The sequence below is a fragment of the Staurois parvus genome, unplaced genomic scaffold (genome assembly GCF_062004578.1).
Source record: "Staurois parvus isolate SC_StPar_1 unplaced genomic scaffold, SC_StPar_1.0 ptg000354l, whole genome shotgun sequence".
NCBI classification, from domain to species: domain Eukaryota; kingdom Metazoa; phylum Chordata; class Amphibia; order Anura; family Ranidae; genus Staurois; species Staurois parvus.
The window spans coordinates 3,218,034-3,243,982 of record NW_028318150.1 but is presented as its reverse complement, the minus strand read 5'-3'; the positions used below and the strand labels follow the sequence as shown (position 1 = coordinate 3,243,982).

At 41.2% G+C, this 25,949-nt stretch overlaps 1 protein-coding gene across 2 annotated transcripts in view; it reads right to left on the bottom strand.

The window, feature by feature from the left end:
* EPB41L4A (erythrocyte membrane protein band 4.1 like 4A) overlaps positions 1-25,949 on the bottom strand; it is a 350,398-nt gene that overhangs the window by 227,500 nt on the left and 96,949 nt on the right. The window contains exon 2 of one of the 2 annotated variants that reach the window (XM_089684738.1): positions 15,396-15,500. The exons of the other annotated variant lie outside the window; for it this stretch is intronic. Within the exon in view, the coding sequence (XP_089540864.1) occupies positions 15,396-15,500 (105 nt within the window). The remainder of the gene's footprint in view (positions 1-15,395; positions 15,501-25,949) is intronic. 2 annotated transcript variants of the gene reach the window in all.

The following is a 25,949-nucleotide window of genomic DNA, read 5'->3' as shown; positions in this document are numbered from 1 at the left end:
CAGTGACACTCTATGTGGCAGGGTGTCACCATGTAAGGTAGTAAAATCTCCCCAGTTAGGACGCTGTGGAGATCACACACATTCAAATCTAACTGCAATCTTCTTTAAATCTGCCTACAACTATACATTGCTACATTACTACATTGGTAAATCTCAAGTTAATTATATAGTCAGATTGAATAATGGGCTTCACCCTTTCCCACCATGCTACAGCTAAATCTTTATGACCCTATATATAATGGGTGTGATAGTGCATTACTGAACACCGGCATTCCATAACTGTCTATGATCAATAACAAACCCTGATGACTTTTATTGTTCTACATCACAAAGGCAATCATCTGATCACTCATCGTGCAAAGTTCCAATACACTTTACCAAGTCACTGCTCTCAATTATAAGGAATAATGGAATGGGAAAGTGTTGACCACAATGTATCATTTTTCTATAATGCAGTACAAAATGAAATTCATGCGACACACAATTTTTTTCCTACAAAATCCTGTATATTAGCAGAGAATATTCATAAACATGACTATAAAAAGGTCACCAGGGACTACAGCACTAATGTCCTGACATGTCAAATGAATAACTCTTCATCTGAATTCCATCAGCCTCCAGCCAGGCATTATCCAGTATTCTTTGCTGGTATTTGTCTAATAACAGGTGGCTGTACAGCTCATTTGACAGACCTGCTGGTATGGCAGCTTTCTAGATATGGCTTTATGCCCTCGAGAGACACATTCACTGAGCCTTAAGAAACTTTCAGCTGAAGCAGGCAGAGAGGTTGGGAGTTCCTTGCTCATTCTAATTCCAGGTCGGTTGCAATGTTATCTTACTATTTTGGAAAAAAAAAATGTATGAAATAGCAAAATAGATGCTCAGGGTTTAGCTTTTTAAATTACCCAAAATTGACTCTTATTAACATTCCTAAGGCCAACAATCCCTAAGCTGAATATGATTTTTGGAATTTACAGAAGCCAATTCAAGCATTATGACAAGGTAATGTACTGCATACACTGGGAAACAGGCGATTTGAAGCAGAAAAGTAGCAGTGTTGGCCATAGGCGTGTAACAAAATTATACTTTTTATAACCATAAGCATGCTTGAAAGCTTCTGTGACCAATTAAGAAAGGCTGCTCTCACTCTTCCCATAGAAAACAGAGTCTCTGAATGTCTGAAAAATGTCAAAGGTGAAAAAAGCAGAAAAGTGTGCAATGTTTTGGGGTTTTTTTACAGACACAACTAGGTCTCTGACCTTTTGTTAAAACCAATTAGCACTCCACATAGTTAGCACAAGGCAAGTGTTGTCCTGTGTCAAGGACAGAAAGTGCAGACAGAACCAACGTTTACCTGAAACTTGTGTTTTTATATTTGATATTTGCCTTACCATGTGGATAAATCTAGAGGCAGGATTGACAGTGGATAGATGTTTCTGTAACTTGCATTTATCTCATTGCATTATCACCTGCTTGTCAGGGTCTGGAGACACTGTAACTGTGTAATGAGCATAAACGTACTCAAGACTTCAAAGCAATACAAATACATAAGTAAATGGACTAGAAGACAAGGTCGAAAACAAATTAGCAGGCACCAGCAATGTAGGCCCCTTTCACATGAGACAGACTTGAAAAACGGACAGGTGGACCTGATTGGACACTCCATTGCTCTCCATGTCCATTTATACCGTCTGCATCCGATCCGATCTTGTTCGCTAAAAACAGACAGATAGGGATCAGCTCCCCATCTGTCTGGCGGATCGGATGACAGTCGAGTGGAAACGGACAGGTGTTCAGTTTCCATCTGACAGCCCATAGAGGACAGCGGGCTCTGTCTGCTCTGCATAAGCAGATCCCCCCGCAGAGCGAGTGGATCCGCGGATGGGTCCACCCCATGTGAAAGGGGCCTTACATCATCTCACTATATTATTTACTGCTTGTACAGATTAGTGAAATCGAGAGCTTTTGTTTTGACACAAGTTTCCCAAAAAATATAGACATTTCTTTGAAACACATTGAAATGTATAGGAAATGTGAAATGAAAGTACTACGGCAGCCTTACCTGTTTGTCTCCCATCTGCTTCTGCCTCTCGTGCTTACTGGAAAACCGAGTTGCTCTGTATTTTGTCCCCTTACCTTACCCACAGTATGCCTCTGACATTTTATTGATGGGCATTTCAGCAGGCATACTTCCTACCTGCAACAGCCCAGACTCCCACAAGATCTGCTGACTATCTTAGTGCTCATTCACACATATGCAGTGTGGATTGAAGCTCAGGTTTCACAGGATTAGATCAGGTTCAGGACAGGTTTAGATCAGGTTCAGGTCAGGATTTTATCCTGTTCACAACTGATGACATATGTGGTTTAGAAATGGTTCCTATAGAACCTGTAATCTGCAGCTGAACCGGACCGCAACTGCTCAGAAATCAGACATGACTCTTTTTAATTTTGCACTGAATCCACACTGCCAGTGAACCAGACATATGTGAACAGACACCATAGGAAGCAATGTTATTTCACATGTCATACGGATTGGATGCAGTTCAAACAGCAACCAATCCGCATATATGTGAACCGGCACTTAAGCAGGCTACAGACAAGTTGAAAACCAAACAAAAAATCTTAGACTTTCATAGTTTGCCAGCTGTGACATGCAATTTTTGTGTCACAATTGAAAGTGCCTGATCCAACATGCTGGATTTTGTATAGAAAAGGAAACAAATGATGGCACAACCATATGCGCCATTTTCAATTTTTGATCGACAGAATATTCGGTTTTTTGACTCATCTATACCTGGCCTTAGACTGTCTTTAATGTCCCTAGGCTTCGGGGAGCGTCAATCACAGTTGATGAGTTCTATGTGGTGCACACAACTTTTAGTCAGTTTCATCAGGATGAGAAAGGGTTACTGCAGACCCTGTCCCTCTGCACAGAAAATACTACCCAAAACTCAAGAATTTTAGCTAACTGTGAATGGTAAAGCTGGTCATATCAAATCAAACACATTCCCCCATACATACTAAACAGCATGGATGTGCGACTCTCCTGCTGTGGCTACTATATTCTGATAGCTGCAATCACTAGCTGTAAGAATACCCAAACAGTGCCTGCATCTGAATGGATGCAGGAGTTGTCTGGCCAACAATTTTCCACCTGGGTCCTTCAATATTTCATTTGAAGGATTCTGAGTGGGAAGGAGCCAACAGGCCCACCCACCAATTGATTTACTAATGAATGAAATTCAGTCAGTGTATGGACAACGTATAGTGGAAATTTACCCATAAACATTTATAAAAAATAATGTTCTTTAGCAAGGAAAATACACTTCACATTAATAGTTATGCTACCAAAATCACTGTGTGCTGTCAATTGCCTCCAATATTACTGCTGTTTCTTCTTGCTGGAGGCTGCCATTTTACTGAATCCTGTGCATCAATAAATCTTTAGGCCATCAGGAGATCACCCTTTACAAATTCAGCACAGCGACGAAAAAATAAAAAGCATCTGAGCATGTGCAGAGCAGGGTGATCCAGTGCATTACTGGATTTCAAACAGTATAGGCACTTATTTTTAATATTTTACATAGATATACCTGCAAAAGAGACAAGCCTGAAGTGATCTAGCAGGACTTCATTTTCTGACTAAAGTTTCACTTTAAGTTGTTGTAGTGCTCTCAGTGTGGATGCATTCTTGTTTCTCATTGAGTACAACTAACGTACGTGTGTTCATTATTGTATTAGGTGATAATGTGCTCTGTATTATCACTTGGAAGGGGGCACAGACTGGTGTCTGTGCAGAATGATCTGAGTTGCAAATACATGTAACATACAGCATCATTTTACTGTCCTCTTACCTACCGTGTTTCGGCGATTATCGGCAATCACTGACAGAGAGGACGGCTGCAGTGTTAACCAGTGCATGTTCTGGTTTTAATTTATAATTTATGATATTACCAACTGGTGCTAGCTATATAGGAGGCCAACCTTGCTTTTCTATCAACAGTAAAGCTCACTAGACTCTGGCCCATTGCAGCCTGTGTATAAAGCCACATGAACATTGAGTGTCTAGCCCATGTTTGTCCAATACCGGCATAGCATATCTCAGCCTGTCATTGACTTTGACAGGCTGCAGGCAGCTGGGTTGGATGCTGCACCTGTGCCTTCGGGAACACTAAAACAACAGGACTGGTTATGCATGGGCTAAATACCCAGTGTGGATGTTGTCTAAGAGGCCTTACAATGGCCACAGAAATTTTATTTGCCTTCATTTTTACCAAGTTACAGTATTGAAAGGCTTCATATTCCACCTACCCATCCTTTCACCACCCTTCCAGTCAAACAATCTGAAGGCACAGTCTAGTAACTCACCCATGTCAATAAAAAAATTCAAGTGTCCTCCCTCATAAATATTATCGTTAATGTATCATTAATGTGATGTTTTGGTGCCAGGATAGACAATTCTGGCACCAAATTATTGTGCATCCTATTTTAAAGTGTCACGTAGCAGTCTGCTGGGGCTGCTGACATCAAACAAGATGGCAGCTCCAAGCAGTGGCCTCAGGAGTTTTGAATATCTATGGAAATGGAGGATTCTACAAGTACCTACAGCCAACCAAAGGCGGCTTGAAATTTGTCTGGTTTAGTAGGAACCAAATTTTGATCCATCTATGGGCAGGCTGGTTGTACTGAAGTCAATCTATTGATCGACTTCAGTACAACCAGCCTGTTGGGGTTTTACGTATGTTCACTGATAGTAGCTTTAACCAGCAGCAGTGAACTATGTATTCTGATGGCGGGGAAACCTGCCGCCGTCAGAATACAATAGCACAGATGGAGGGATTCCTCCATCAACACTGACATGGGCCAGCAGCTGAAGGAAAGAAGAGTGCATAATCTATGGCCAGCCCAGCATAAACATGTTAAATGTACATGTAGTTTTATGAAAACTTTGCTGTTGAAATTAATGGTCTTGTGACATGTATCTAGGTACTACCTAAAAAGTTACAGAGCAGTCTAATATCATGTGGGCTTATATAGTATCAAATCATAGATGGCAACTCCAGTAACTCATAACAGCCATTCAGCAACCAAGACTCTTTTACGGATTTCAGATGTCTGAAATTTAATCTGAATGACCACCTTACCTCATTGCGACTCTTTGTACTGCCTTATCAAATAAATGCCATGGTACTCTTATGAACTAGGAAACAGTTCTGTGATTAAGTATTTATTGCTCCAAAGTTGAAAAGCTAAAGTGGTTTCTGCTAGGTTTATCTGCCATCAGAGTGCAATCAACTTGGGAAGTGACCCTCATTGTCGGTTTTGCCAAGAACTTTGACATAACTCAGGCTGTACAATCATGCTGTGCCACAAATGACAATTAAACTGTCAGCAGAAACATTTACAGCATGAAGCATGGGAAGCAGTACAAATGAATGAAACCATCATTTCTAATGGGACTTCCAAATGCTCAATGAAAGGCACGCTTATCTTTTCAGCAGTGGTGTATGAAACAAAAATCACTACGTATGCGTGTATTTTACATAGAAAGTATAATTTTTGAATTTTATATTAACTATGCATTTGCCACAAGGTTGATTCTCTTATGCCTACAATAAAGCAGGGCTTGTAGATGTGAAGCACATCCATCCAAACCTCATGTGGCTTAGTAACACATTTTTGAGAACATTAAAATATTACAGACTGCAGAGCACTTGGCTGTTCCTGCATAGTTTGTGAGTTTTTTTATTGGTGAAAAAGTGCATTGTGTGCTTATAGTTCACCCTATACTCACTGTTCACTTTATTAGGTACATCTGTTCAATTGCTTGGTAACACAAATTGCTAATCAGCCAATCACAAGGCAGGAACTCAATGCATTTAGGCATTTAGATGTGGTGAAGACGACTTGCTGAAATTCAAACCGAGCATCAGAATGGGAAAGAAAAGGGATTTAAGTGACTTTGAATGTGACATGGTTGTTGGTACCAGACAGGCTAATAGTATTTCAAAAACTGCTGATGTACTGGGATTTTCATGCACAACCATCTCTAGGATTTACAGAGAATGGTCAGAAAAAAAGAAAATATCTACTGAGCGGCAGTTTTGTGGAGGAAAATGCCTTGTTGATGTCAGAGGTCAAAGGAGAAATGGGCAGACTGGTTGCTGCAACATTCAGATGGTAATGTCAGAATTTGGCGTAAACAATTTGAACGCATAGATCCATCCTGCCTTGTATCAATGGTTCAGGCTGGTGGTGTAATGGTGTGGGAGATATTTTCTTGACACTAGCAAGGTGTACGTAATAAAGTGGCTGGTGAGTGTATATGGGTGTGTACACCAAGAGCTAAACTGCTAGTCTGTTCTATCCTTCTAGTTGATTTTTGTGCTGAAATGGCCTTTGAACAACCTACTCCTCCTGCATCCTAAATCAAACCATGTGGCAACCTTTTGGCAATTTCAAATCTTGGACTAATTGTGGAATTTAGTGCTTTAGGGGTTGTCCCATGCCCCTCAGACTTCACAAATCCAAAGGAAAAGGACAACTGCACTCCAAAGAAAATTCAAATGCTGATAACTGTATTCATCTGGACAATTTGAACAGAGTAGGAGGTCCAAAAGGGAAACTCTCTGTTCATATTGCCCAGATGAATAAAGTTACCAGCATCTGAAGTCTCAAAGAAGAGATCAAAATTTTATTTATCAAATCCCAGCAAAAAAAAATTGTGGGTTTCCCAATCTTCTAATTCCTAATGGTCTGTGCAACTAGGGACGTGGCAGAGTTTGGGCATTTGCTGCATATGTTTTACTGAAAGGTGTCCCTCTTTCTCATCTAAGAAAATTGGGAGGTAGGGAGTTTGCATGTTCTCGTTATGTTTGCATGAAGTTTCTCCCATCGCTCAATAACATCCAGATGGGTGAACATGCTTCCACCCAAAACTGGCCCTTGTGTGTGTGTATGACTATAGTATATACATTACATAGGAAATGTATTCATGAACAGGGATTGATATAAATGGATCAATACTCATTAATAAACAAATGAATACCCCTGTCCCTTTTTATAGGGTGCAGCAAAGAAATCCCATGACTCAGCACAGAATGGACTGTCATTATGATAAATGGGCAGCCCTTAGCACGTGGCTAATCATAATGCAAATAACAGGCCTCCTCATATGCCCTGCAACATCAAGCATTGCTAGAATTCCACACAACAATTAGCCATATGCTTTTCAGGCAAACATATGATAGACTGCTTTGACAATCAAATTTCCTGTCCATCTCGTTTCTAAGAGGGAAACATCTGGAGGGATGCCACAGTTCATCAGCTCCGCACATTGCTTCACAAAAGAAAGCTTTCTGAAAGACTAAAATAACTTACAACTATAGACATTTCATTACTTGAAAATATACATTAACATTTGCTGACTATCTTAAAGCAGAATTACAGGTAAGCAGCTATACAGTATATACAGCTAAATTGTAATTGATCGTTTCTACCTAGAAAATAATTCATCATTCTGTTAGGCAAGTCCTGTGATTCAGGCACCCTGACAGACAGCACAGAAAGGTCATAAGTCCTTCATGCAGACTACAATGCATTTGAGCAGCACAGCCTTATCTAGGACCCACCATTTGATGTGACTAGCCAAAGAAGGAACAGAAGTACATAAATTAGGTTATCATGCTGCTCTATCTTACTGTCAAGAAACTTTAATTATTTAACAAACAGTACTATGTAATATACTGAACCCAATATACTTGGAATGTGTCCCTTAGTGCAACTGTGCATTGGATCTAGACAAATTGAAGTACATCTGCCATATGTATGAAAAAAATACATGTCATTTTCTTTACTAAAACCATAACTGGGTTGAATAGTGAAGCAAGCCTCTCTGGAGTTCAGCTTTAATCACCTATTATAGATTCATGATAATAGGGTTAGAGTAGACTACCCAAAGTAAATATGTGATTTTATTTTTGTAGATGCTGGAGAGTTAAACTATTTGGGATTTTTTTCTTACCTCCAGGGTATGTTACTCGTAGGATCTATGCATATGAGCTTCTGGATTTGCAACATGTTGTGGGTATTGCAGAAAGATGTCTGTCCACACCAGCACAGTGTAAACAAAATGGGGAAAACCAAATATAAATATAAATGGCTTCAGCTCATCCTCCACCTAAAAGAGAATCCTCTAACGCATTTCACCCAGGTATGGCTTAATTTTAGAGGCCAGTCCAGTGGTACCATTTTCTTCACTTTTGGCTACTTATGCCGTATTATTATAGGGTCTAACACTTCCTGTTGTTTTTTCATTTATTGTATATAATGCATGATACAACAGGAGTTAATTCAATATGTAAAAGTAGGTAGAAACACCAAAAACTCCCATTAAGAGAGGCAGGGAGATCTCACTGTTTAAATATCAAAGACATATAAAAGGTTAGGGGCTGACTCCATTCATCAGGCTCCCTTTAACATAATATATCACTTATGGTTGGCTAACACAGAAGGACAAAACATGCACTCTGGATGGATAAATGCCAATCAGCTGGTTGGAAATCACATGACTGATAATAAAGGACAGTTTCTTAGGACAACTCTGAGAAAGCTGTTCCCATCCATGGCAGCTGATAGGTCCAACAGACTCAAAGCAGGTTACAATTACTTGATCAATGAAGTACAGCAGCACTTTACCAACTCAGAAATTTTTTTATTTTATTTTTGATGTGAAATCCTGTAACGTCCATATTTTCTAACCGATAAACTTCATCTGAGTGTCTGAGATGGATTTAGGCAAAACAGTCCCTTAGAAAAAGTAGCAGTTTTGGTCTCATGTATCTCTTGTGTAGCACCCTTCTAGGGGGGGAGCTAGTTGCTAATTTTTAGATAGAGAGGCTGAGCAGCAGCCTGGGAAATTAGTCAGCAGGGTCAAATTTGGGTCAGGGCTGAGAGGCTCTGCAGGTCAGTTCCCTGATACCTCCCCCTGAGAAGGGGCTGGCCTGCACACTTAGAGGACTCTGGCTAATCCCCAAGCAGGAGACTTGGCATGGGGCCAGGGCAGCCTTTAAATTTAACTGAGCCTGCTCAGCTGCAGGAAAGTTCGGGTGGAAGATGGAGTGAGAGGAAGAAATGTATGAGCCTGGGAGGGGACCTAGTGGGAAGGGGCCTACCTACAGGCTTGGGAACTTGACAGGAGGATCTCTCAGTCTCACCAGTCCCCAGAGGGAGGACTACTTGTTGAGGCAGGAAAGGAGCCAGCCCAGCAAAAGGCCTGAAGGCAGCCACCAACCTAAACCAGCTCACAGGGAAGAGACTGAGTGAGTAATCCTACACCCCCTGGGCCAGCTAAAGGAGAAAAGAGCACTCTCTGGTGGGAAACATGGTTAGCTCCTTACCTGGGACTGTTTATCTGAAAGTGGCAGGAACTGGATCCCTTTGCCCAGGGATTCCTCCAGACAGCTGAGTAAAGAAGAGGATTTATCTGGGGTCTGGGGTAGTACACTAGGAGAGGCTGGAGAGCTCTCCCAGAAGAGTTTTGCTGTGTAAAGATTTGTGAACAGTTGCCAGGAAGTTGTCCTCCGTTCACAGTTCCTTGGGCATCCCATGCATCCCTCAACCCCAGCTAAGTTTATTACCCCTGATAAAATCCAAAAAAACAAGTTCAAGGACTGTTTACTGTCTCTGGAATGCAAGTCTGTGGAAAATGCGTGTTGCCTGGCTGTGCAAGACTATAGAGGGACCCAAATCTTCAGCAACTCCTAAGGGGGTAGTGCTACGCTTGCAATTGCAACAAGGAAGCCTCTGAAACTGCATCAGGCACCACGTGCCTACAAGTGTATCTTTCCATGAAAGTGACAGATAAGTACACAGCTTTGACCAATTGTGCTATCTTCCAGTAAGAAAATGATGGTTGTAGCTGGCCCCTTGGATATCCACCTGGTCCTAGGCTTCTGGGTAGGTTCCACTGTGGATGATCTGACCCTGCAGCATGGGCTTTGGCTAATCTTAAAATACCAGGGCAACAATGCACATGTTCAGGTCCAGTGGGATGGGCCTACCTCAGAACTGTAAAATCCCCAGAAATTTGCAAAAGGCCATGGCATGTGTAGACTTTTCAGCCAGATAATTATCATGATGACAAATTCCTTTAATTATGATGGTGCCGTTGTTGGGATCCGAAGATCCAAAAACACAAGATGGTGGTCAGAAGATTCAGCAGCTGAATGATTGCTTTTCTGGATGATCACAGATCAAACATGCATGTTCATATCGACTGAGCAAAGTACATGTTTTACTGGCTCTGGCTTCAATATATTGAGAAAAAAAACATAACTGAGGGAAATGCATCCTAGACAGTCGATTCTTTCCCGAGATCTTTACATTAAAAATAAAGGAAAAACTTTATTTTTAGTTTTGGTTGGAGTGAAGAGGTATTACAACCCCCGTCAGTTTTCATTGCTGTCTGTGCCCCCATAAGGGAGCTTCACCCTCTCTATTTGTTCTGTTTACCATTATCATTTAAAGTGAAAGTAAACGAAAATCACAAATTTTGGGTTACATAGTTAGTCTGGCTGAAAAAAGACAAAAGTCCATCCAGTTCAACCATTAAAAAAAAGTTTTAATCCTATACTCACAGTTGATCCAGAGGAAGGCAAAAAAAACCCAGCAAAGCATGATCCAATTTGCTCCTGCAGGGAAAAAATTTCTTCCTGATCCCCTGAGAGGCAATCGGATATTCCCTGGATCAACTTTACCTATAAATATTAGTATCCAGAAAAGTAATAGAGGGAGAATCATCCAATTGGCCACAAGTTCTAATGCCCTGGGGTTCCCCAAAGAATTCCCCTAATTTACAAGGATTTCCATCACTTCCTGTTTCGCTATGGGACAGGAAGTGAAGGGAAATCTCCACAATGAGACACAGCAAAAAAAAAAAATCTGACGGGTTATAACCCTACAAAATGAAAAATAAAGTTTTGTCTATAAACCTTTGATGGTTATCTAACCGCAGCAGAAAAAAAAAAGACTAAGTGGGGGACTACGTCAGGCAGATGTGCTAGAATTTTGGCTCATTCTCATGTAAAGTTTATTTTAAATACTTTACAGAGCCAGCAGCCATGCTAATGTGAACCTAAACCTTCTTGCTAGCCTAAGCAATTTACCAGACCCCACTCCACCTGCTATCCTACATTTAATATACCATGCAAAGTCTTAAATCATTTTCCTAAACCAGCTCTGGGCTCTGTTCAGCAGCCAGCACCAGAGCACAGCTGTGGTTTTCTATCACGGTCCATGGGATACAACTACAGGAAAAAATGACTGCTGACATTCGATGTTCTTAGTTATCTCTCCCCAACAGCCTGCTGATTGGACAATGAATAGGCATCAGCACACTGATGAAGTCATCCTTGTGTTTTCCTTCCCTATAAGTATGTTCATAGACTTACAATAATAGTGCTGATTGGCCCAGAATGCTGATCTTCCCTCTTCTAGTTTAAGCCCTGTTATTTGGAAGATTAAAGGGAGCTAATATAGACACATTTTCACACTTTATAAAATACACTCACCAGCCACTTTATTACGTACACCTTGCTAGTGGTAAGAAAATATCCCCCACACTATTACACCACCACCACCAGTCTAAACCGTTGATACAAAGCAGGATGGATTCATACTTTCATGTTGTTTAGGCCAAATTCTAACCCTACCATCTGAATGTCGCAGCAACCAGTCTGCCATTCTCCTCTGACCTCTGACATCAACAAGGCAGTTTTCTTCCACACAACTGTCACTCAGTAAATATTTTTCAGACCATTATCTGTAAACCCCAGAGATGGCTGTGCGTTAAAATCCCAGTAGATGAGCAGTTTTTGATATACTCAGACCAGCCCGTCTGGTACCAACAACCATGCCACATTCAAAGTCACTTAAATCCCCTTTCTTCCCCATTGTGATGCTTGGTTTGAACTTCAGAAAGTCATCTTCACCATATCTACACTCCTAAATGCATTGAGTTGCTGCCATGTGATTAGCTGATTATCAATTTGTGTTACCAAGCAATTGAACAGGTGTACCTAACAAAGTGGCCGGTGAGTATACATTTTATGAATACTGACTAGAGCAAAGATTTGTTTGACTTTGTGACCAAAGTTTTTATTTGAGTTATATAATAATGAACACAAAAGTTAAGAAAATTAAAAATACCAGATACTTTACATAAAAGCAATATACTAGCTACTTTAACCACTTCAATACTGGACATGTTCACCCCCTTCCTGACCATGCTGATTTTCAGATTTCAGCACTATCACACGTTGACTGACAATTACACCGTCATGCAACACTGTACCCAAATTACATTTTTATAATCACCTCCTGATCATGGATCCAATGCTTTGCAGGCTCCAAGTAAAAAAAAAACACAATAAATGCACACTTTTTTTACCTGCAAAAAGATGTGCATTTATTTAATTTCATTTTTTTTCTATCTTTTAATTGAACATGCTGAAGTTAGAAGCTGATTGGCCACCATGTACAGCTGCACCAGATTTTGCACTCTCCAATTTAGTAAATTTTAGTAAATCAACCCCACAGTATATACACACACACAAATAATGTACAGTATTTATTAGGGATTATTATCAGAACAACTTTGTGACATAACATGCCAAAATTGTAGATAGAAAATCTGTCAATAAAACACCAAAAAAACAATTTTTGAATCGCCAAAGAGCTTGTGAGGTGCCGATATATCTTGACACAGCAGAACGGAAAATGCAATATACAGTACATTCTATGGCCCTGTGGTGTCAGCAAAACATGTATGGAGCACACCACCAATTCCCTTGAGTGCTTATCCCATGAGTTATGGGGTAAATACACTTTACAAGACCTGTGTCTTCCCTTGCTGTCTGTTTACTAATGAGCAAGCATGTCCTGTGTCTTTGTTGTCTCTCACTCAAAGGGAGACTGGGAGAGCAAAGGTCTCATTAGAGTCTTCAAAATCAAGCATTAACAATAAACAGGAATATTTACATTTTTATTGTAAAGACCTGTTAGTGTAAAGTTTGATTTAAAAGCAGAACATAATAAGTAGATTCCATTAGCAAACAGGTCAGAGCCTACAACCACAAAATAAAACTGTATCCGGATTTTGTTAACAGCGACGTCAAAAATAAATATCAAGGGCATGGACCCTGGGGTCTATTAAAGGGTCAGTCCAACAGATCAGCAGCATAGAATCTGAAGCCCCTTAAGGCAGGGGTGGGCAACTGTGGCCCTCCAGCTGTTGGTGAACTACAAGTACCATCATGCCTCTGCCTTCATGCTTGTAACTGTCAGTTTTGCAATGCCTCATGGGACTTGTAGCTCTACAACAGCTGGAGGGCCACAGTTGCCCACCCCTGCCTTAAAGGGGGGTCCTTTGGAAATACAGATCAGCATCATGGAATCTGAGGTCTACTATGGGATCTATCAGAGCTACCAATTAGCAACACGAAATTGAGGGTGTACTCAGGGGTTGTTGTTTTTTTCATTAAACAGGTACCACAAAGTTTTTTTGTTTAAACTGTGTAACCATTATGATACTAGTCCATTATGCTCTGATGGTTTAAGATTAAAGTGTTACGAAACCCACAGCAGTAAAATCAGATGCAGTAAAGCATGACTGTTATACTCACTGTGGAACCTAAGGGGTTAATCCTCTGCATTGTGTAAAAACGCTGTTTGATCCTGACTTCTCTGATCTTCCCCTTCTTCCATTGCCCCCCCTTATCTCCTGATAAGACATATAGTGTGGAGTCATTCTGCACATGCTCAGTTTGGTGTGTATTGCTAGAGGGTTTTTTTCTTAGGAGAGTGCTTGTGATCAGCACAGGGCCAGTCAACACTGTCCAGACAGAGGTCAGGGGTCCTGCACCTTCCTAGAGAAGAATGAAAACTCCTCCTACAAGCTTTAACATGTGCTGGACTGGACACTGATAGAAGTCACAAGACTGCTCTAACTGATGATGAGAAAAGGTACTTAGCAGTTTACATTTACTAAAATGATTGCAATTACATCGTCCGTGTACTGTGGAAGACTAGATATAGTGAATGCAGGGTCCTGGGTTTAGTAACACTTTAAGTTCAGCTTCCTTTGGATTTTTGGGAATGCTGGAGGAACAGTATGAACTAGTAGAACCTGGTTCAAAAATGTTTGATCCTAGGGCAGTCCCAGCATATGTGTACTCAAGTACCAGCTGCTCCACAACCCTGAAAACAATAGTCTGAGGTGCCCCAAACTATTGGGGTACTATAAGGGGTATCATATATCATCTAAGCAATACTTTATACTTTGCCTCTTTGAATAATGAGTTCAGCAATCAGTGTGCAATTATGTCCACTGGTGGAAAACATAAGGCGGAAGACACACAGTTACCCTCCTGAAAAGGAACCATTGATCGAGGATACTATACCCTTGGAGAGAGGATCGTGAAGGCATATATGTTCAAAATGGCTATAAGTTAGAGGCAAATCTGTATGATTCAGAACAGATTGCATATGGTTTTGAACTTGAAGATTTAAAAAATGTCTGCAGATGAAGTGTGGTGAGAGGACTGTAGCAAAGAGAGGTTTAGCATATCACACATTAGCAAGTCATATGCCTGGCAGAAGCCTGTTCTGGTTCTACATGACTTTTCATATCCCAGGAGAAAGAGGGGTTTTTAGCGAGGGTCACATGGGGCATATGAGAGTCCCATATTTTCAATGAATGCTTGGGAACTAGACTGGTGATATGCTTCCATAGACCAGGAGCAGTTCATAGAACCATGTCCATAGGCACAACCAGGTACGCTTCAATGCTGACCTATAATGGTGTATTGAAGGATGTATGGTGGGAAATTAGAGGAACAATTTGTGATGCTCAACAGTAGGTAATCATATGCAGAATCACCAGACTCTTAACCTAGAAAAAATGCTAAATAAACCTCAGACACTCCTGCTAGATTGAATTAAGATATGCAATGACATATAGACAGGGAGAACATTTAAAGGGTGCAGCAAGTCAACCTATCCTACCCAACCAAAATATGTGGTACTTCTTCACAAATTCAAGGGTGGATGTTGTTTTTCTCAGAAAAGATGCATGACTAGCTGCATAACATAAAAAGTCTTTCAGCCAACGCAAAACTACATATGTGTTTTAGTATTTAGGTGTGTGAAACAGTAAAAAATAAATTAAATGAAATATGCAAATACATTTCTGAATGGAAATAATGCATATGACAAGGTGCTATTAGTAAACTGTATATTCAGATTCCTGAAGTTGTACTTCAATACATATGGACAATAGATATCACAGACAAAAAGGTTATGGTTGGACAAGCAGAATGTCCAGAGTCACTCACCGTCTGATGGTTCCTGTCACAGTAGCGGAGCCCAAAGTAATCTATCTCCACAAGGTTTAGATGACGGAATACGTAGTCCAGGACAACTGAGCCTTTCGTTGACTTCTGTGGGAAAGAATTTACAGAATCTATTGAGGAAAATATTCTGGGTTGTCAGTGTCATTCATGTGTTCACTGGGGCTTTGTGAGAAGAGAGGGGATGTTTTATTGACCCGGAGCTACATTTGGCCTACTCACAGCAAGAAACTATGGGCTTTGTGCTCCTAGCTTGTATTCACTTTACAATAGGCATGAAACACAAACAAAGGTGCTGCTTTTGTGCTTCACTGCTGGGCCTGACAATTGACATCTCTCTGTTTAAGTGCGTTTTCATTCCCATTCTATAAACTCGCATGTTCAGGCACAAAAACACCTGCTGCTGCACTGCTGCATGGGGGTTCTGTGAATGGAGCCTGTGAAGAGCCTGGCATGACCACATTCTTCAAATGAAAACAAATACTACTAGGAACTTTAAATATATTATGAAAATTCAACGTGGTAATGCTTCAGGAAAAGAAGCCAACAGCAAACAGATTCCACACAGTTGCTTGTATTCAACTCATTCCAGTATATGGGACCTACTACACTCTTATACTTAAAGCGGAGCTCCACCCAAAAGGGTATGTTCCGCTTATCCTTAATGGGGAGCGGGACTGCTCCCCCGCTCCCCATTAAGGATTGGCACCTTTGGGGGGTGGGGGGGAAGCGGGTACCCAAATTTGACAGGTACCCACTCCCACTTCCGGTCCAAAGTGGAAGGTGTCCTCCCTCCCTCCCTGTAGTCTTTTGGGACACGTGACAGGTCCGAGAAGACTACAGGACCATTCAGGAAGCACAGCGCTACTTGCGCATGCGCAGTGGGTACCCCGGCTGTGAAGCAGCAAGCTGCCACAGCCGGGTGCCCACACTGAAGATGCTGGCCTCCTGGAATACAGGATGGCCAGTGACAGGTAAATGGCTGTTTTTTAAAAGTCAGCAGCTACAGTTTTTGTAGCTGCTGACTTTTATTTTTTGAGAGGGTGAGTGGAACTCCGCTTTAATGTGTACTATTGGTTAAAATGTCAAATCATATACATTGTATCTGTTATTTCTAGCCTACTCCTATTAGCCTGAATACTGGTGAAGTTTGTTAACTTACTTACAACATTAACCCTAAAAAGTTACCCTGGGTGAAGTTCCTTGGTCTTTGTGTGTTGCACTCTCATTGGCTGCATGTACATTTGTAGAAGGAGAACACACATAGAGGAAATGCCTACAAAATTCCCTAGGTCCTGATGCAGCCTTTCTCAACCAGCCTTTCTCAACCAGGGTGCCTTGAGGTTTCTTCAGGGGTGCTTTGGCAAAATGTCTAAACATTCCCCAAAACTTGTATACAAGCCAGTGGGTGGAACAAGCCTGCCTTTTAGTTACACAAAGTCACAGGCTTTCATTGTGCACCATTACGACCTTCTAGCCGCTGGCGTCCTGACAACCAATGACATCATCAGTTGATAAGGAGGATGTCAGTTGCTTGCACAGCATCCTAGTTTGACCCTCCCCTGCCCCTCTCCATCAGTGCTGGGGTCACATTAGCTCAGTGATGGAGAAAAACTGAGGGAGAAGAGAAACACTGGAATACTACTAAGTACAAATGTGCAAAACTGTATATAATAATAATAATAATAATAAAAAAGTGCAGCACTGCACTTTTTTATTATTTTCTGTTTGGTGGAGACGGAGGGTTTGCTACATTGTGCTAGCTGCTTTTTACATTTGTTCCTTGCGCTCACTATTCACTTTATTATTATTTATTTGAAAAATTGTATTTGCTTTGGAAGAATAAATCACCTCTAATGTTGGGTGTCCTACATGTATGGATGTTGCTGCATTATATGAAACTATTAGAATAGTTTTCACATTTTAGAATAGGGTGCCTCAAGTCTGTCCATAGGTTTAAAGGGTGTCTGGGGACTTTTAAAGGGTGCCTTGACTCAAAAAAGGTTGAGAAACATTGTCCTGGTGGTACAGAGAGCACACAAAGAATGGCAATGTAGCAGGGCAGCTGGGGGACAGTTTAAAAATAAAGCTCCAAGAAGGAAATTTGCAAAAAAAAATAAAAATAAAATACATGCAAGTTATATTATTAGTTTACAATTAAAAAAATAAGTTTCATACCACTTTCTATTTACAACATTTTTAACTGTTTTATATTTATATGTAATAATTGTAGAATTATTTTACAGATAAGCAGTTAATACAGAGTGCACTCACGACACCTTGGGGTTTATTTACTAAAGCTGGAGAGTGCAAAATCAGACTCACTTCTGCATAAAAACCAATCAGCTTCCAGGTTTCATTGCCAAAGCTTCATTGAACAAGCTGAGGTTAGAAGCTGATTGGTTTCTATGCAGAAGGGAGTCTGATTTTGGACTCTCCAGCTTTAGTAAATAAACCCCCTTATGTCAAGGGAAGCCCTACATGGCCCAACACTCTAATCAGGTCATGTATAGTCACACATATCCAGTAAGGTTATCTGCTGGTCAAATAGCTGTCTAAACTCTAGGAAGTGCCACCTGTTTAATATGAAACTCAATGAGGGTAATGATGGGCTATACTAGATGCAAAATAGGATACAGCCAGAGACTCAATAACATCCAGTTGTGGTTGTATTTTTTTTTTAGCTTAAAGTGGAATTGCACTGCACCTAAACACCCCAAATCAAAAATGCTATTTAATTCATTGTTAATATTAAAAGCAAGCTCCCCCATCCATCTATGTCTCCATGCTTTACTTTGCTAAGAAATCATGTTGAAGAACACTCCCTGGCATTTCTGGCAGTGGCCATCTTGAGTAAGGGCAGATGATTCATGTAGAATTTACTTCCTGGAATCCATTTGACCTTAGCTCAGGCATTGGCTGAACTGAGAACCCCCTCCCCTCCTGAAGACTCTTGGGATGTGTTGCATCATTTGCCTAGGCATGGAAACCAAAAAGTGACCGAAGAAATGTAAAAAAAAAAAAAAAACAAGTAAATATGATGTACTTTCCTATCCATTTACTAATGGTAGCAGCATAAGGATTAAAAATAGTCAATGTTGGCTGAGAGAGTGATGTTCCACTTTAAAGTGTAACAATAATCATTTTTATTTTGTAGTTTTGGATAGATTGGAGAGGGATTGGAACCCCTGTCAGTTTTTATTGCTGTCTGTGCCCCTTAGGGTTTTCCCCAGAAAATTAACAGAAGGGAGATTTTCCAATGGGGACACTAGTTCTGGTGACCTGGGGGTCCCCAAGGAATTATCTTAATTTGAAGGGATTATCTTTCACTGCCTGCTTTAGTTATGGCACAAGACGTGAAGGTAAATCTCCCCAATGGGACTCAGATGGCAAATAATAAACTGACAGGGATTAAAACCCTCCCTTACTCTATCCCAAATGAAAAACAAACTGCCTATAGTTCAACTTTAAAGGCGAGTACAAATACGCTTACATGTTTCGACCTAGAGGCCCTAATCATAGCAATGATGGGCTGTAAGATCAGCAAAATTGGATCTTATCATGGAATAATGATGGAAGGTTACAACCTAAAATCATATAAATGGATCTACAGTGCTCATTCAAGACGTCTCCATGCTCTACTCTGAATATGTAACTTGATTATCAGTATAAACAACACACATCCGAATAATTGGCTCCATCCGACAAATCTCACTAACTCTGAGGTGACAGATTCACTTTAATCTATTCGCTGTCAATGTGCAAAGCCAAAATGATTAATGTGCTTTCTTCTAAGTGCAGATCAATGGGTTTCATTTAATATAAAATTATTAATTATCCTGTTTTCATTTTCAAATAAATTATTCTGGAATTTACCATGTACTGGGCTCAACCAATACCTGGTTATGGTGTTATTTTTAACCTGTAAATAATATTCCTTTTCGGCTCATGTTGACCATTACCAGTGTCTGTAAATGATTGTCTTTCAGAATGCTTTCTCTTCAGATCTAATAAATCTTTCCCCTTTTACTTTTGAACACATTGAACTGTTTTGGATCTACCTGCCATCATGGTCTTGAACACAGCCTTTTTATACCTCTTTACCATCAAAAGAAAGCACGAGTTATATAGAATATATTACCAAATAAGTACGTTTCTATAGTAGAGTCTTATCGAATGAAAATTCTTTAAAAAAAACCTTAAAGCCTAAATTCACCTTTTATAAAAATAAAACAAAAACTTTTTTTTTGCAGGTAATATATTGGAGCCTGTAAAGCATTTTACCCACAATCAGCAGATCCCAGGTGCAATGTGAGCCTTCTGCAGACTCTCAGTACACTTTCTGCCCATCCCTCCTGTATTGGCAGGCAGTTGCTGAAGTCCAGGAAGATAAATGAACTACAAGAGTGCTCACCAGTGCCCTCGCAGTTCATTGGGAACGTCAAGACATCTCCTGCAATTGAACATGTAGTTCATTTATTTACAGAACTCTTTGAATGAATGACGTAGCTGTGTGCGCGCAGCCCTATATGGCTGCGCTGTATTTAAATTGTGACATTAGGTGCGAGAAGAAGATCCCCCACCCACTGTCATAATGGGGATTCGGGTTGGGGAGCAGCCGACAGGTGCTTCAGTAAAATGTTATACGTTACACCCTAAAAAAAGGATGTAGCATGTTACTAATGGTGAACCTATCCTTTAACCACTTACGCTCCAGAGGATTTACCCCCTTCCTGACCAGGCCATTTTTTGGGTTACAGCGTTGCGTTACTTTAACTGACAATTGCACAGTCATGCAATGCTGCACCCAAATTAAATTTATGTCTATTTTTCCCATGAATAGAGCTTTCTTTCGGTGGTATGCAATTGCCTGTGCACGTTTTATTTTTTGCGCTATGAAAAAAAAACCTGACAATTTTGAGAGAAAAACTATATTTTTGACTTTTTGCTATTAATCATGTCCAGTAAAAAATTTTAAAAATCAAATTTTGTCATACATTTAGGCCAAAATGTATTCTGCTACACGTCTTTGCTAAAAAAAAAATCTCAATACGTGTAAATTAATTGGTTTATGTGAAAGTTATAGCATTTACAAATAGCGGTATATATACTGGGATTTTTTATTTTATTTTTTATTTTTACTAGTAATGATGGCGATCAGCGACTTATAGAGGGACTGTGGCGGGCTTTCTGACACTGGGGGAACTGACTTGGTGTTGCTGACATCCCCAGTGACACCAATACAGTGATTAGTGCTAATAAAAATCACTGACACTGTACTAATGACACTGGACAGGAAGGGGTTAACATGTGGAGTGATCAAAGGGTTAACTGCGTGCTGTTTTACAATGGGCTGTGTCTGTGCTTTCAACTGTAAGCACACTGCTTTGCATGGCTCTGCTATGCAAAACCATGCAAAGCAGTGAGCAGGAGCTGACAGGGGAGAGATCTGTATTGTTTACATACAGTTCTCTCCCTCCGTCGGTAATGCTCCTCAATTATCGGGTGCCGGCGAGTAATCAACGAGCGGAACCTAGTGATTGACAGCCGAGGCCGCGAATAGCGGCTTGTGTAGGGCGCGTGCAGGTCGCACGTGCCCCCCTCTCCGGACATATATATACGTGATTTTGCACACCCCTGCTGCCCTGTAGCAGTATATCTGCTATAGGGCGGCAGGAAAGCGGTTAAAGGATACCTAAACCCCAAAACAAAAATGTAATAAAATGCAGCTTACCAGTCATTAGATTTGATCAAATTAGTTTTCTTTTTTCAAGCATTTACAGAAAATATTCTGCATGTACAGAAAAATACCATAGAGCTTGGCAGAATTCCAGTATCCTTCTAACTGCCTGTGTGATGACCTGAAATCTTGAATAATGCTATCAGCTTTCCCAGCTATCTTCTGTTAACTACAAAGCACCTTGCTCCTAAATAAAGATGAAAAAAGGGGGGAATAGTTTGTAGCCCCATTCAGAAGAGCAGCCTAGTTTCAGTGCTACGAATGAGCACTGTCATTCTAGTACAGGAAGTCCTGGTAGGATCACCAGGTGAAAATAAAGTGAAGATGAAAACTTGAAAGGGAACCTCTAAAGACTGGTAAGCTACAATATATACGATTTCTTGTGTGTTGCGTTTATATATGCTTTAATCCTCTGTGAGTGCAAGGATTTCAGTGTATGATGGATTTTCCTAACATCTTCACTTATCGCGGCTAAATGGTTAGCACTTTTACCTGGCAGTACTAGGGTCGTTGGTTCGAATCCCAGCCACGGCACCTCCTGCCTGGAGTTTGCATGTTCTCCCTGTGCCTGCGTGGGTTTCCTCCGGGTGCTCCGGTTTCCTGCCACACTCCAAAGACATGCTGGTAGGTTAATTGAATCCTCTCTAAATTGGCCCTAGTATGTATGAATGTAGGTTAGGGACCTTAGATTGTACGCCCCTTGAGGGTTAGGGATTGATGTGAATGTACAATATATATGTAAAGCGCTGCATAAATTGACGGCGCTATATAAGTACCTGAAATAAATAAATAATGCAGATAACCATGGTTCACACTGCTACAGCAAATCCTGACATTTTACTGCAACAATATACCCATCGTTCAGCATTTAGCAAACACTTGCTCACAGTTCAGATATTACCAACGTCACAAGGATTCTATATTATTGTGTAGAGCTGTAAAAATATAACTCCTGCTAAAACATTTTACTGGTTTTGGGTAACGGGGAAGGGTTAGAACCTCTGATATGTTTTCCCCATTAATAGATTCAATTTCATTGTCCCTGATGTCAAATGTCAACAGAATATGAAAGGGCAATCTTACACAAGGGATGCATTTACTGGAGACAGTTGTCAATGGTACTATTTCACCAAAACAGGAGGTAAAAGAAATCTACTTAGTGGAAACACAGACAGCAATAAAAACCCGAGAGATGTTTCAACCGATGCTCACTTTATGCGAAACTAGAATGCTGTCCTGTTCTATTTTAATAAAACTGCAATGTGTACTTCTGCCTCTTCTGCCCAACACTTGTGTATTCATTAATGAAGAATATACAGAAGCAGGTAGTGCCAGCAGTACTCATAGCATTGCAGGAACTTCTTGTAGTAGACATCCCTTTGTTCCTCCACCCCATAGCAGCCATTTGCCACTTGTCAGATTGGATTTATCAAAGTTGTCAGGTGAAACCTGAAGATCTATTTGAAGAACACATGACTTTTTTCTGACCTGCTTGGTCTATGGCCAGCATGTTAGAACGAGTGGGCCACTCACATTAAGCTGACTCTTGTCAGCTTAATGTCCTTTATGAAAATTGTTTAACTCTGGACAGCTATATTTACTGTAATTCAGCCTGGAAATGGCATATTATTCAGCTGTGAAATAGACGGCATTTCAAGCACAAAGCTCTTGAAGTGCACGTGAATCAGTAATATGTAATCAGCATGTACTTAGTGATTCCAGGGTTGAAGTACTATGAAACTTTATAGCAGAATACATTCATCCTAGATATCCATCAGCAAGGCTTTCAGAGCAGAACAAAGGCTGCTTCACAGAGCTAAAGTATAAATAATGTTTCAATATTAGTGGTATAAGGGAAAATGTACGGCTATAGGAACAAAGAGTACATCTATATCAAGGCTCATACATGCTATACAAATGCTATACAAATCAACAAGCCACTAAAGCTGAGCGAACACTATTCTATATAGGAGCAAATAATCAGGACACTGTAAGATGGAGACAGAAAGATATTTTTAAAGTCTGGTTATGAAGAGTGACTCTGAACACTCTAGATCAGTGGAAGTCAGCTTGGTAAATACAGAGGGTCTCAAGTGGATCCCCAAAGGTACAGAGGGCAACACAATAAAATATGTACTTAAATTACAATTTAGGCTTATATGGATAAAAATTAGTACAGCAGGGACAGATTTTAATTGCTACTTTACAGTGTTTGACACTCATTCATTCACATCACCCAAAGTATTTTTTTGGACATTGCCATTAAAGTGTTCTTAAACCCTTTGTATCAAAAACATGCCTCCATTCTTTAGTTGCTGGCTGTGTGCTTTCCATTAGCAGCCTGATATTTCTTTACATTCAGCCTTTTAATATCTCTCTTCTCCATTACTGTCTATAGTAGCGTTTCTCAAACTTTTCTCATTCCTGGCACCATTTAAAAGCATGCAAGATCTCGAGCCACCCCAGTTTAAAATTGGAGACTCCCCATCACATCAGACGTCCCCTTCAAGTCAAGTCTGGCTATCAACCTGCCTGCACCATGGCAACTCATGAGCCTGATCCAGGACAGAATGTTTTTTGTGCTCAAAACACCAAAGGGGAGCCCAGACGGCACCCTGGTTGAGAAACACCGGTCTATAGAGTGGTTCTGTACCCTTGTAGGGTCCCCCTGGAGCCACCCTTACATTTGGGCTCCTGGTTTTACTGCATCCTATGTGGGCAGCTCCTAAGCCCTGCATTTAAAGACATACCAGTGCTTTTTCTTCAATGGCTTTTCTTACTCAAAATCACTAATGACCTGCTAATCGCAAAAGCTAATGGCTAATGGCCACTACTTAGTCCTCCTACTCCTCGACCTTTCCGCGGCCTTCGACACAGTTCACCACCCGCTCCTCCTTAATAAACTACACTCCCTTGGCATCAGAGACTCCGCCCTCTCCTGGCTCTCCTCCTATCTATCCCAGCGCTCCTTCAGCATTACCTATAACGCTACCACCTCCCCCTCTCTCCCCCTCTCTGTTGGGGTCCCCCAAGCCTCTGTCCTTGGGCCCCTTCTCTTCTCCATCTACACCTCCTCCCTCGGCAAACTGATACACTCCCACGGCTTCAACTATCACCTCTACGCCAATGACATGCAAATTTACCTCTCCACCCCTCACCTCACCCCTTCAGTCTCCGCCTGTATCACCCACCTACTGAACGACATATCAGACTGGATGTTGCTCCATTTCCTCAAATTGAACCTTTCCAAAACTGGGCTCCTAATTTTCCCCCCAGCCCCCCCCCCCCCCCCCCCATCCTCTCCATCACAACCACCAACGCCACCATCAGTCCCACCCCACAAGCCAAAGTCCTAGGTGTCACTCTAGACTCAAACCTGTCCTTCCAACCCCATGTCCAATCGCTGGCAAACTCATGCAGGCTCCACCTCCGCAACATCTCCAAAATACGTACGTTCTTAACCCCAGACACTACTAAACAACTCGTTCACTCCCTTATTATCTCACGTCTGGACTACCGCAACTCCCTTCTCTCCAGCATATTCTGAGCAACTTCCCTGAACGTTGGGTCAGGTGGCGCACGATGTAATCTTTACATCATCACTTCACAATTCAGTACTGTCCCAACAGCCACTGTAAGAAAATTATTATTATTATACAGTGTTTATATAGCGCCAAAAAGTTTGCTCAGCGCTGTACATTATAGTGGGGGACAGTACATGAGACAATACAGTAACAAGACAATATACGAGCTTACAATCTAGGAGGGAGGGGATAGTGGTACAGGAGGAAGTTGCTGTGGGGGATGTAGTGGTAGGAGGAGTGGAGGAGATCGGCTGTTAGGTGAGGGTGGGGTAGGCTTCCCTGAAGACATGGGTTTTCAGGGTGCGCCTAAAGGTGAGGAGGGTAGGTGACAGTCTGATGGATCGGGGTAGTGAGTTCCAGAGGATGGGGGAAGTCCTGCAGTTGGCCGTGGGAGGAGGAGACCAGTGAGCTAGAAAGAAGGAGGTCTTGAGAGGAGCGAAGAGTACGGGATGGGTGATATTTGGGTATCAGGTCGGTAAGGTAGTTTGGGGCAATGTTATGAATGGCTTTGTACGTCAATGTTAGTAGTTTGAATTTAATGCGTTGGGCAATCGGAAGCCAATGAAGGGAATGACAGAGGGGGGTGGCAGATGCAGAGCGGTTGGTAAGGTGGAGGAGTCTGACCGCTGAGTTCAGGATAGACTGAAGCGGGGATAGTCTGTGATGAGGTAAGCCGGTGAGGAGGGAGTTGCAGTAGTCGAGTCGTGAGATAATATATACTAGATAGTATATACATATATACTCTGATCTGGGAATCCACCACTTCAGGCTTCAGTGTGATGGTAAGGATTGGACCCAGCACACTGGCAAACTCTTTGTATGACTTTTTACCTGTGCTGACTCTGAGATGTGACAGGTGCATCAGAAGCCACAGCTGATTTCTTTTCTTGGCGCCGAACACTTAGCTGGGCAAACACTGGCCTGACACTAGATTGTAGTGCAAAAAGTTAAAAAAAAAAAAGCTGGAATTGGGCTTTGGAGGAAATCTGCACTGAGAGGAATACACAGGCTGACCTCCTTTTAAAGCTCCTGGCTGTCTCTGGCTTCACTGACCTGGAACAAGCATACTAATTTGAAAGCCAAAGTGAAGTCTTGATCTGCATACCTGTTCTAGGTCAGCGACTCTGACTTTCCAAAATGGGAAGTCAGCAGTGGCAGCCCCATATATCTCCCAGTACAGACATTGAGAGATAGATATGGAGGCTGCCATTGCCA